The following is an 11,114-nucleotide window of genomic DNA, read 5'->3' as shown; positions in this document are numbered from 1 at the left end:
TTTTTCCCATTTCCTCAGATAGTTTGGGAAACTGGCACTCATGTTGCTACTCTCTGGCTTTGTACTGATCTCCCAGAGCAGGTAGCCACTCTTGGCTGTTTGTCAGAGTAGAGTTGGAGCAAGGAGCCATGTGACATATTGGTATGCAGATCATGTGACAATGGAATGAGGAACAAAGAGCAGGAGGCTCAGCCTTCAGGCAAACGACCAATATAGGAATGAGAGCTGCTAGTATTTCCTGTTTATTTATCTTTTTAATGCTAATTATCTGTTTCTTGTTCTCAAATTTAGAAGTTGTTGACTTAGCTCAATTTTAGAGCCCCAGAAACTATCCTCCAAATATATGCCTCCGATATAACTTGGGGGTTCATTAGATTAATTAATTAATAGTGGTTAATAAATGCTTTGAAATCTTTTTATTAAAAGGGCCACCTAAGTACAAAGTGTTATTATAATCAGGTCTAATGAGGTCAGTGATTTAAAGAGAGGGTTTTGAACCATATATAAAGCTCCTCCAACGATCAGTGGTACAAGATGCAGGTAAGAAGAGGCAGGTGAATCTATAGGCTGCTGTTTAGAACCTCCCCCACAGGGTAGCTCAGTCAGTTAAGTGTCTGCCTTCAGCTCAGGTCATGATCCCAGGGTCCTGGGATCAAGTCCTGCATCAGGCTCCCTGCTCCATGGGAGCCTGCTTCTCCCTCTGCTTCTCTCTCCTTCTCTCTCTCCCTCTGTCTCTCATGAATAAATAAATAAAATATTTTTAAAAAAAAGAATTTTAGAACCTCCCCCACAGCGGCAGAGCCACACTGAAGTTTGCTTGGATTGAAGCCAGGTAATCATAGATCTACCAACTAATGGATTCTCAAATTGTTTAACTTGTCTTTTAGGACAAAGGCCACTGCTTTGTTAAAGGCTGGCGTGCAGGGTAGTGCTGAAGACGGGGGACTTTCCTAAACCGAGAGGAGAGATTGGCTCTGTAAGTTCACAAACCAGGTTCGTGCTCACCTTCCTGTATCTTGTAGAACACTTAAGCTGTCTTTTGAATGAAACCAAAAATAGAATGTAGGGAGCACAGCAAACCTCTTCTGAGTCATGATCTCTAATGCTCCTCTCAGTGGCTTCTTTTGGTTTTCTAAGGAGACTACAGTCGAAGAATGGGAACAAAATTATGATACGAGCAAACTTGGAGACAGGATGGGAGTGTGTATGTTGGCCTAACATATTTAAGATATTTATAGGCTCATGTCAATATGAAATTGGATTAAAATGAGTTGGGAGATTATACTTAGGAAAGAGTGATCCAATGAACCATAGTACTGAGCCTATGAGAATAATATCTTGGAACTGGCAAAAAAGTATACTGGAAATTATTCTAAACTTTCTTTTAATTAAAACAAATTTCCTTCAGGAAACTTTCAAGTTTTAAAATTAACCAGTTTCTCTTTCAAATCATAATAGGTGCTGTAGGATAAGATTCACAACCATGCTATCCTCTATCCTGTTTTGGGGACTTATTGCCCTCATTGGTAAGTCATCGACTGACATTTAGCATCTTCTGCAGGATGTCCACAAAAACATGTAGCATAGTCATGAATCAGAAAAAGCAATGATTACATGTAATGGAGGGGTGGGTTCTCCTTCTAATCAGCCTGGCCATCAATCAACTGCTTACATCTATAATTAACAGTGTATTCTGCTTGCCAAGCAGGTGAAGGCACTGTCAGTGGGAATTTATGGAACAGTGCCTTGGGAGGCAAGACATATGAAGATAAAATTATTAATACCAGGCAGTAAATAAGAGTTAAATGAATATAGACAGAAAAAGACATTAGTCTGGGAAGAGTTCAGGATAAGGAGTTCACATCTAGTCAGGATGTTGAGACCAGAAAGGCTTTCTGGGAGGATGTTATACTTGAAGAATGTTTGGTATTATTTGATAGGAGAGGAAAAGAGTCTGCTGGATGGGTAGAATGCCTTTAGAGGCAGAAATGCATGAAAAGTGTTGGGAGTACAGTAAACAGATCAGTGAGACCAGAACAGAAGTGAAGATTTCTGAGGGGAAGGATAGAAACGTAGGCTGGTGAGATGGTTAGGGACTTTGAATAAGAAAAGATTGAAAATTTGGCTTAGGAAAAATGAAAAGCAACTGTAAACAATGTTCAAGTTGCCTTTATGAATAGGGTGAAGATTGAGAAGAAAGTATTTCTGAAATGTTTAATTCTAAATTTGAAAAAGTGAAGCTACAGGAAAGTGATAATTTCCGATTATTTATGTGGTCAAAGGCAGGGGAACATAGTTTTAAATTTTTATTCCTTCTTTAATTTCCAGGTGGGAGCAGAGTTATATAGCCAGTGGACTAATTATGAGCTACCCTACTAGCTATGTTTAATTGAGAGGTGACTATAATTAAGAAGGGCCTGTGTGTTTATGATGTCAACACAAGTAAAGTCCATGGTCATATTCTAATCCCCTTAAAGCAAACTTAGGTATGCATGAGTCTGCTGGAAGTCTTGGTTAAAGTGCAGATTCTCTGACCTTATACCTAAAGACTCTGATTCAACAGACCTAGTATGAGGAGCCCAGAAATAGGTATATTTAATAGGCATCCAGATCACTTTGATACCTGTGAGCATAGCAAAGGCTGGCTCTCCAGTAAAAAGAAATTGAAACTTTTGACATATGGACACTTGATCCAGATAACTTAGATTATTCCTTTACTTATCATCCATCCATCCATCCATCCATCCATCCATCCAACCATCCATCCATTATCCATTCACAAATATTTATTGAATGTCCACTTTGTGCCAGGCATTGTTCTAAGTCTGAGGAGGAGATAGCAAAGGGAAAAAAAATGTTCTAGTGAGAGGAATAGGAAAAAAAGAGAGGAAGAAATAAAAGGAAGGAAGGAAGACATGTCAGGTGGTGATAGGTGATATAAATAAAATATAAGGTAATGGGTGATAAGGAATGAGGCATGAGTGTGTTGCTGTTTTAATGTAAGTAGAAAAAAAGACTCTTTAATAAGTTAATTAAAAATTGTTGTAGAATGTTTCAAACACATAAAATGGGGGAGGGAATAGGGTAATTAACTCCTGTGTACCGTTATCAAGCATCTATGGTTTTCAACACTTTGCTATTCTTATTTTATCTATCCCTCATGTCTGCATTTTTTGGGAGGAGGGGAGGTTAGAATATTGTAAAGCAACCCAAAAGATCAAAACATTTTACCTATAAACGTTTTAGAATGTGTCTAAAATGTATAAGGGCCAGCTCTGGCACAAGAAGATGTTCCTGGCTTACCTTAAACATTTCCTGCCCCAGACCAGGAATGAGACCTTTTTCTGAAGAGCACTGGTTCCTCTGAGTAATAGTATTTAGAGACCACAATATGAGTATCAGGGGTACTCCATTGCTATGGGGTGTTATTCCTTCCAGGTCTTTTCAGTGGAGAGAACTTAGAAAGTATATATTGTTAAAAAAAAAAAAAAAAGAAAAATACTTATGCATTCATATTGATATTTCACATTATTTTTGAATACAAAGGATTTCTAAAAATCCTGACTCTTAATAACATTAACATGATACTCATTTATATATAATAGTTTCAAAATAACTATGGCACTATTACCAACCAACAGTGATCCTGTGCAAATAGTTTAAGATTTTCTTATGATTCTTTATGTTCATAGGATGTATTCCACTAGTGGTATATGCTTACATTGACTTGTTTTTAAGTAACTAGAAATAATTCTCTTCTATGTATTAATTAAGTTTTCAATTTGATATAAAGTTAATTTGTCTTTCACTTTTTAGGATTTTTTTAAATTATAAAAACATGTACATGGCTCCAAAATAAAAACTATAAAAAAGGTACATTTAGAGAAGTCTAGCCTCTATCCCTGTCACCTCTTCTTACCTTGCCCCATAACTAACAATTTTTATTAGTTTTTGGTTCATCCTTGTATTGTTTCTTTTGAATATATAAAGAAATCTCTCACACACACAAACACACACAATCATATTTTCTCCCTTTTTCAAACAAAGAATACAATTCCATAACTACTATTCTGTACCTGGAGATAATGTTATAGAATCATATAGAGTTCCTCCTTTTTGCAGCTGCATAGTAATCTGTTGTGTGGAAGTGGCTTAGCTTGCTCAGTCCCTATGTGAATGACACTTGGATTGTTCCCAGATCTTTGCTGAAACAACAGCCTATTGCAAAATCTCCTTCCACAGCAATGTATAAGACTGCCTATTCCCCCACAGTCTCACTGTCAGAATACGTTGTCAAACTTTTGGATTCTTGCCAATTAAATAGGTAGAAAGTAGCGTCTCAGTGATGTTTTAATATGGCATTCTCTTTTGAATGTGGTTGAGCACCTTTTTATACATTTAAGGATTTTTTTCTTTTTTTTGTTTATGAACTGTTTATTCATATCTTTTGCTGATAGGGTGGTGTTTGAACAGAGTTCTGAAGGCAGTGAGGCAGCAAATCATGTAGATACCTGGAGAAATAGCATTCTGTGCAAAAGGATCTGTAAATATAAAAGCCTTGAGCTAGGAACCTGCCTGAGATGTTGAAGGATAAGCAAGGAGAAGAATGTGACTGGAGAAGAGTGAGGACAGAGAAGAAGTCAGAAAGTGAGCGGAGGCCAGATCAGGTAGGGCTTGAAGGCCACAACAATGATTGGAAAGCCACTGGAAGGTTGATCCCATGATCCCATGCATGTTTCCACAAACCAGTCTGGCTGCTGGGGGATAGATTGCAAGGGTGGAGGAAGGAGGTCAGCTAGGCTGTTACAATAATCAAGATGAGCAATGGTGGTAGTTTGGACCCTGGTGGTAGCAGAGGTGGTGAAAAGTAGTCAGATTCTGGGTATATGTTGTCAGTCTGCACCCTCACTCCCAGCTTCTATGCTTCTATCTTACATATGATCTGTGTCCTGGAAATCCATCCATTCACTCATGTATATTTCCTACACATATTGTAGGCACAAGATTCTATGCTGAGGGCCATGGAGAGTGCCAATGCCATGCTCTTTGCATCACGTGGAAATCCATACTGCTTAGGGAAGCTTAATGGCTTTGCTGGTTTCTACTGGTTTTGTTATCTAAATAGGCTTTCTAAGTATTATGAATTTACTTGATAGTTTCATTGTCTGACTTTCTGATGCATTTACAATACCTTTTTTTTTTTTTTGCGTGTTTGTAGTTGGGAAAGAGTAGATTGTGCCTGTATTTTTATTTGTTTTGATGAGTTTTGCTTTTTAAAAAAGTTAGTCTTTAGAGTTGCTTTGTTTTCCTTTTAAAATATATATTTATGAGGAATAGTTCCATTGGTTATGTGCCTAATTCTAAGAGAGTCTCTTTATACTATCAAGTTCATCAGAACTAGACCTATAGTGAATGGGGAAAATCCATCTCTCTATTAAAAAATACCATTTACAACACTAAGTGAAACAACATAGTTTTTAACATCAAGTGTTTTAACAAATATAATTTCTTATGACAAGTATTTGTAGTCTTAAGGTATAAGTCAACAGTCCTAGGAACTATTAGAGCAAACTTTTCAACTTACACCAAAACTCTTTATCTCCTTTAGTAATAGACTTGGACAGTAAGTCACTTCATAATGACAAAATAAAAAATAAGAATAGGATTTAACTTAAGTTTTTATGGTAAGTTGAATTTTATTTCCAATTTTACTAATTATACTTAGAAATTCAACCTCACAGAAACATGATATAAAATGGATATTTTAAGTTAATGGTACCCTTCTTTTTTATCTTAAGTGGTATTGGTACCCTTCTTTCTTATTTTCTTTCTTTTTTTTTTTTAAAGATTTTATTTATTTATTTGACAGAGAGAGTGGAAGAGCACAAGCAGGGGGAGAAGCAGAAGGAAAGGAAGAAGCAGGCCCCTTTCCGAGCAGGGAGCCTGATGCGGAACTCAATCCCAGGACCCTGGGATCATGACCTGAGCCGAAGGCAGATGCTTAACCACCTGAGCCACCCAGGCGCCCTTTCTTTCTTATTTTCTTAAACGAAGGCAATTTGTTAATCCAGATGTTTACATCCCCAGAAGTATTTGTGTCAGAAGTTTAAAATTTCTCTCAAAGTTCCTGCTTAAAACTCTATTGGCAATTTTAATTCTGATCAAGATTGCAGGAAGTGTTTTTGAGACCTATAAAAATTGATTTTCATAATACTTTGTACAATGTTTAGAATTAAGTACTTCATTAAGAAATTCTCGGGGGCACCTGGCTGGCTCAGTTAGGAGAGCATGTGACTCTTGATCTCCAGGTCATGAGTTTAAGTCCCACGTTGGGTGTGGAGACTACTTAAAAAAGTTTTTTTTTTTTAAGGTTGGAGTAAAATGGGATGGGGGAATCTTCTGTTTCGTTTTGTCTGATGAGCTATCCAAAGGGTCTTAGGAGGGAATTGGGAAAGAGTAAGTCTATGGCTTCACCTTTGGTTTAGTAATGCTCATTATAGCAACTCGAGCAATATATCTCGCAGGCTTCATGAGAATTGTAATTCTCTCCCCCAGGCACTTCTAGGGGCTCGTACCCTTTCACTCACTCAATGAACCCTCACCTGCATCCCCGCCTGTACCATGGCTGCTACGGTGACATCATGACCATGGAGACCTCTGGTGCCACCTGTGATATAACCAGGTTGATGAACTGCGGTAAGTGAAAAGCAAAGCAAACATTTGGCTTTCCCCCTTTCATCATTTTCATATTATTTTTTAGGAAGTAGCTTAATTTTGAAAAGGTATAATTGCTGTTATAGCAATAAGATCAAAGTTAAAAATTAGGAGAAAGCAGAATCCTGACCAGCTTAACAAATGACTTCTTTTAATTTCCCCCTATTCTTTCCAAACCTTATCCAAATGTGTTTATTTCTACATAATTAAATGATGGTTTACATAAAATATTAAATTCTGCCTTTGTTTTTTGTTTGTTGTTGTATTTACTTCATGTTACAGCATGAGCATTTTAAGCGAGCCTCTTGCTCTTTGTACATCCTCTCTTTTGTAATCCTGTTCCAAAGTCTTCTTCATGTTATCCCAGCATTAGAATGTCAGCGCTGGAAGCAACTACAAGGTCAATCTAATCCTACCTCCCCAATTTATAGATCTGAAAACTGAGGCTCAGCAAGAAGAGACTTCTCATGGGCCTGGAGCTAGGTAGTAGCAGAACCAGACTCAAATTTAGGTTGGCTGACTTCTAGTCCAAGAGTCTTCCCAAGGCACCAATGTGGCAGGTAACAGAAGAACAAGAAAGAGAGTAGAAGTGGTACTGCCTGGGGTTGTGGACCTTTCTGGGTTTATGCAATTAGAGATTAAAAACAATGTCCTAGAATAGTTGTCCCAAGCTTTGGGCTGTGGTTGGGGGCTATGACTGACTTATTAAACTTTGGAAAAGGGTTCTCTTCTGGAGTAAACAGTTTTGTTTTCTATTGACTTAGGGATCCGTGGTTCTGAAATGTTTGCTGAGATGGATTTGAGGGCCTTAAAAACTTACCAGACTCTGATCAAAGAAGTTGGGCTGAGGTATTGTGTGGACCCTGCTCTCATCGCAGCCATCATCTCGAGAGAAAGCCATGGTGGAGCTGTCCTGCAAGATGGCTGGGACCACAGGGGACTGAAATTTGGCTTGATGCAGGTACTTGGCAAGAAACTTTCAGTCAGCCCCACTTCATCCTTCCTTATGGAAGCTCAACCCAAACTAGATGTCCATTTGTAGTACTTCCAGGCTTCAGAACACCGTGGAATTTCAGCATAATTTGTACTTCTGTATTTCTGTTAACACACCTCTGGTATTTCTTTCCAGATTTATCAGTTTTTGGGTATCTTCAGAAAAAGTATTTTATGAGTTTTATAACTACAATTTGCAATTAATAATATGCAATGCACTTAAATTGAGAAAATCTTGTAAAGGGCACTATTAGAAGTGTCCATTTGGGGCCCATAAAGTAGTGAATTTTATCCATGTAGATCAAAACACTATAATTAAGCTCTACTTGAATCAAATGGTTCTTTAGGCAAATTGGAGGAAGGGGATCCAAATTATCTGAATGTTTGCATCCAGTCATTATTTTAAATTGTCTGTAGAGACCCAAGCTTCAGACTGTCCCAATTAGAAACAATTTTTATTTTTGACTGCAAATGTCTAGTCATTGAATGCTAATTATTTGTTTTGAAACAACTTTTTCATAAATTTATTTACATTTGAGAGTTTAACAAAAACTATGCCACTTCCACATCTCCCAAATCATACTTTGTTTCTCTGACTCTCTTTTTTCTTCTTTTTTTTTTTTAAGGTTTTATTTATTTATTTACAGAGAGAGACACAGCGAGAGAGGGAACACAAGCAGGGGGAGTGAGAGAGGGAGAAGCAGGCTTCCCGCTGAGCAGGGAGCCCGATGCGGGGCTCCCTCCCAGGACCCTGGGATCATGACCTGAGCCGAAGGCAGACGCTTAACGACTTAGCCACCTAGGCGCCCCTCCGACTCTCTTTTCTGTGAGAGAAAGTAGAATTAATTCTGTGGAGATAAAGTAAGGGGGCCAAGACCAGTGGCTGTACACTTGAGCACAAGGAAGAGAAATTGGGAAGAATAGAAAAATGTGTTGCTTCATTCAGATGCTGACATTATTATCTGATTTTTGTAGCTTAATAAAAAAATTCATCACCCTGTTGGTGACTGGGACAGCAAAGAACACCTTTTGCAGGCTGTTGGGATTCTAACAGACAAAATGAAGGCAATCCAGAAAAAATTCCCCACGTGGAGTGTGGCTCAACACCTCAAAGGTAGGCCATGTTTGTGGACCTTTGTTTAAAAGATCAGCGAGTGAGACCCCTGAAGGCCAGATGTGCCCCAGGCCTCCCTGGGAGTGTTCCCATGGGGTCAGCAATGGGTCTGGAAGGAGCTGCCAAAAGGATGCACTAGGACTCTCTGAACCACTGAGTTACTTTGAGTGGTCTTGCTCCCCAACTTCCATTTCCCCTTCTGCCAAATGTTGGTGTTCTTATTATATCTCTCATTAGTTACTGAGCCACTGAGCGATGCCTTGAGAATTAATGCAAGAGTTTAAAAGAATGTTTGCCTTCCTCTGGTAGAATTTTCCCGATGCAAGAAACTTAATGACTTTCTTTGTTTGAACAAATATTTACTCTGAACGTTCTCAGCAACATCTGGGCTTTAGGTACCATATCCAAGTGGAGATCTCTGGTTGGCTGATCACAGACCTCCTCAAGTTCAGCATCTTCCAGACACGAATTAAGTCACTAGCCTCCCACCATAAACTTACTCTTTCTTCTGTTTTTCTGTCTCTTCTCTTTTTTTTTGTCTCTGTGAAAGGCACCATATGTCTAGTCATTCCAGCCAGAAAACCAGATTGTTTTCTTAGGTTCTCTGGTTCCTTCTGTTTTCACATCCAACCACATCAAGGCCTATTAAGTCTACCTCTTATAGACCCATGGTGTGCATAATACCTTTCTCCTCCCACACTTTAACATCCTTAATTTAGAATAAACAATTTCTGTTTCTCTATTTCAAGGTCCCTGAAGTCAGGGATCATGACCAGGGGTCTTTTTCTCTATATATCAGAGCAAAGCACAGTCATGTTAAACACATAAATAACTATTGAAGATTAAAATTTTGGGGTAAAATACACATACACACTTGCATACACACACATATCCCTACAAAGAAATGATTATGTCTTGTGTACCATTGCATACCCTGCACTCAGTGTGGCACCCATCTGCCTGGCACATAGTAGGTGCATAAAAACATTTATTGAATGACTGAATGAGGGACTGAATAAATGAGTAAATTCTTTTTTAAATGAGTAAGTTATTTAATGACTGGGAGAATGCTATAAACATTATCCGACTGAAGATTTGCTGGGGATCAAGTTTTGCCGGGCCTGGACTACATAAGAGGCAAATATAGCTTTTGCAGCAAGAAAAATAAAAGTCTCTTAAAAGGGGAGAGAAGGAAAAAAATCTGGAATTTTCCCAGAGATTCTTGGGGTGGTTGAGCCTTTCAGGAGGGGAGGAAGGGGGAAGGAGAATCTGGGACTGTCTGCTTTGAAAAATTTGCCTGGAGGCTTACATCCTGGGAATGCTCATATCTTATTTCTTTTTTTATTTTTTTAAGATTTTATTTATTTATTTGACAGAGAAAGACACAGCAAAAAAGGGAATACAGGCAGGGGGAGTGGGAGAGGGAGAAGCAGGCTTCCTATGGAGCAGGGAGCCCGATGCAGGCTCCATCCCAGGACCCTGGGATCATGACCTAAGCCAAAGGCAGATGCTTAATGACTGAGCCACCCAGGTGCCCCGCTCATATCTTATTTCTGCTGAAAGTTAATATTTCAGTCTGAACCTCTGTTTCATTTCAGGTGGTCTCTCGGCCTTTAAGTCAGGAATCGATGCCATTGTCACCCCAACGGACATAGACAAAGACTTGGTCAATGATCTTCTCGCCCGAGCTAAATTCTATAGAAGACATGGCTTCTAGGCAAAGCTCTGTGGGTGGGCCATGTTGGCAGGTGTTCAGATGGCCCCTCTTTGAGAGTTTGATATGGATGTGTTGTACCCAACACAAAGCAATGGTTGCAATTATGACAGAAAATTCAGTTTCTTAATGCAAATAAGCATCCAAAAAAAGAAAAGAAAGAAAAAGAAAAGGAAACCCACCAGTTCATAATATGATTCCCATAAAATGTTCACAGACATATATGCACAATTATTTTGTAGTACATGTGAATATCATGGTAAGTGACATCTATATATATTTCAGTGAGGCCCTATTTCATTCCATGATTTCAATGCCTGCTGACCCCTGTTTTACCAGAATTGTTAACAAGAGAGCCTGGCCTGAGCCTTTGTCCTTTTCCAAGTATTTGTCCAAGCCACTAGGGCTTTGATTGTGAGATATCCTTAACTCATAAGCCAGTCAACCTGTGGGATGATGGAGAAACTAGGGATGGAATTCTAGCTTCACAAGTAACTGAGAGTTGACTGTGGTGAAGCTGATCTTCTGAAAGTGCTATATGCCATGTCCCTGGCTCACACCAACCTTCTGTGTCTTCTT

General features: G+C 38.8%; 1 protein-coding gene across 1 annotated transcript; it reads left to right on the top strand.

Annotated features, from left to right (window-relative positions):
* The first annotated feature begins 1,483 nt into the window (after window positions 1–1,483).
* LYG2 (lysozyme g2) lies at window positions 1,484–10,538 on the top strand. The gene is made up of 5 exons (XM_028103803.1): window positions 1,484–1,526; window positions 6,556–6,696; window positions 7,479–7,675; window positions 8,683–8,821; window positions 10,420–10,538. The coding sequence occupies exons 1-5, from the start codon at window positions 1,484–1,486 to the stop codon at window positions 10,536–10,538; spliced, it is 639 nt and encodes a 212-aa protein (XP_027959604.1).
* The last annotated feature ends 576 nt before the right edge of the window (window positions 10,539–11,114 follow it).

Source organism: Eumetopias jubatus, unplaced genomic scaffold (assembly GCF_037043125.1).
Source record: "Eumetopias jubatus isolate StellerSeaLion01/CBP00866 unplaced genomic scaffold, mEumJub1_p1.0 scaffold_9, whole genome shotgun sequence".
Lineage (NCBI taxonomy): Eukaryota > Metazoa > Chordata > Mammalia > Carnivora > Otariidae > Eumetopias > Eumetopias jubatus.
Note: the sequence above shows the minus strand (reverse complement) of the source record. Positions and strands in the feature narration are given on the sequence as shown.

What these genes read in the sequence shown, in the direction of transcription:
- LYG2 (XM_028103803.1), top strand. Translation starts at nt 1,484, where the DNA reads ATGCTATCCTCTATCCTGTTTTGGGGACTTATTGCCCTCATTG. An exon ending in AACCAGGTTGATGAACTGCG is followed by an intron (nt 6,697 to 7,478) that starts GTAAGTGAAAAG and finishes CTATTGACTTAG; the next exon opens with GGATCCGTGGTTCTGAAATG. An exon ending in TGAAATTTGGCTTGATGCAG is followed by an intron (nt 7,676 to 8,682) that starts GTACTTGGCAAG and finishes TGATTTTTGTAG; the next exon opens with CTTAATAAAAAAATTCATCA.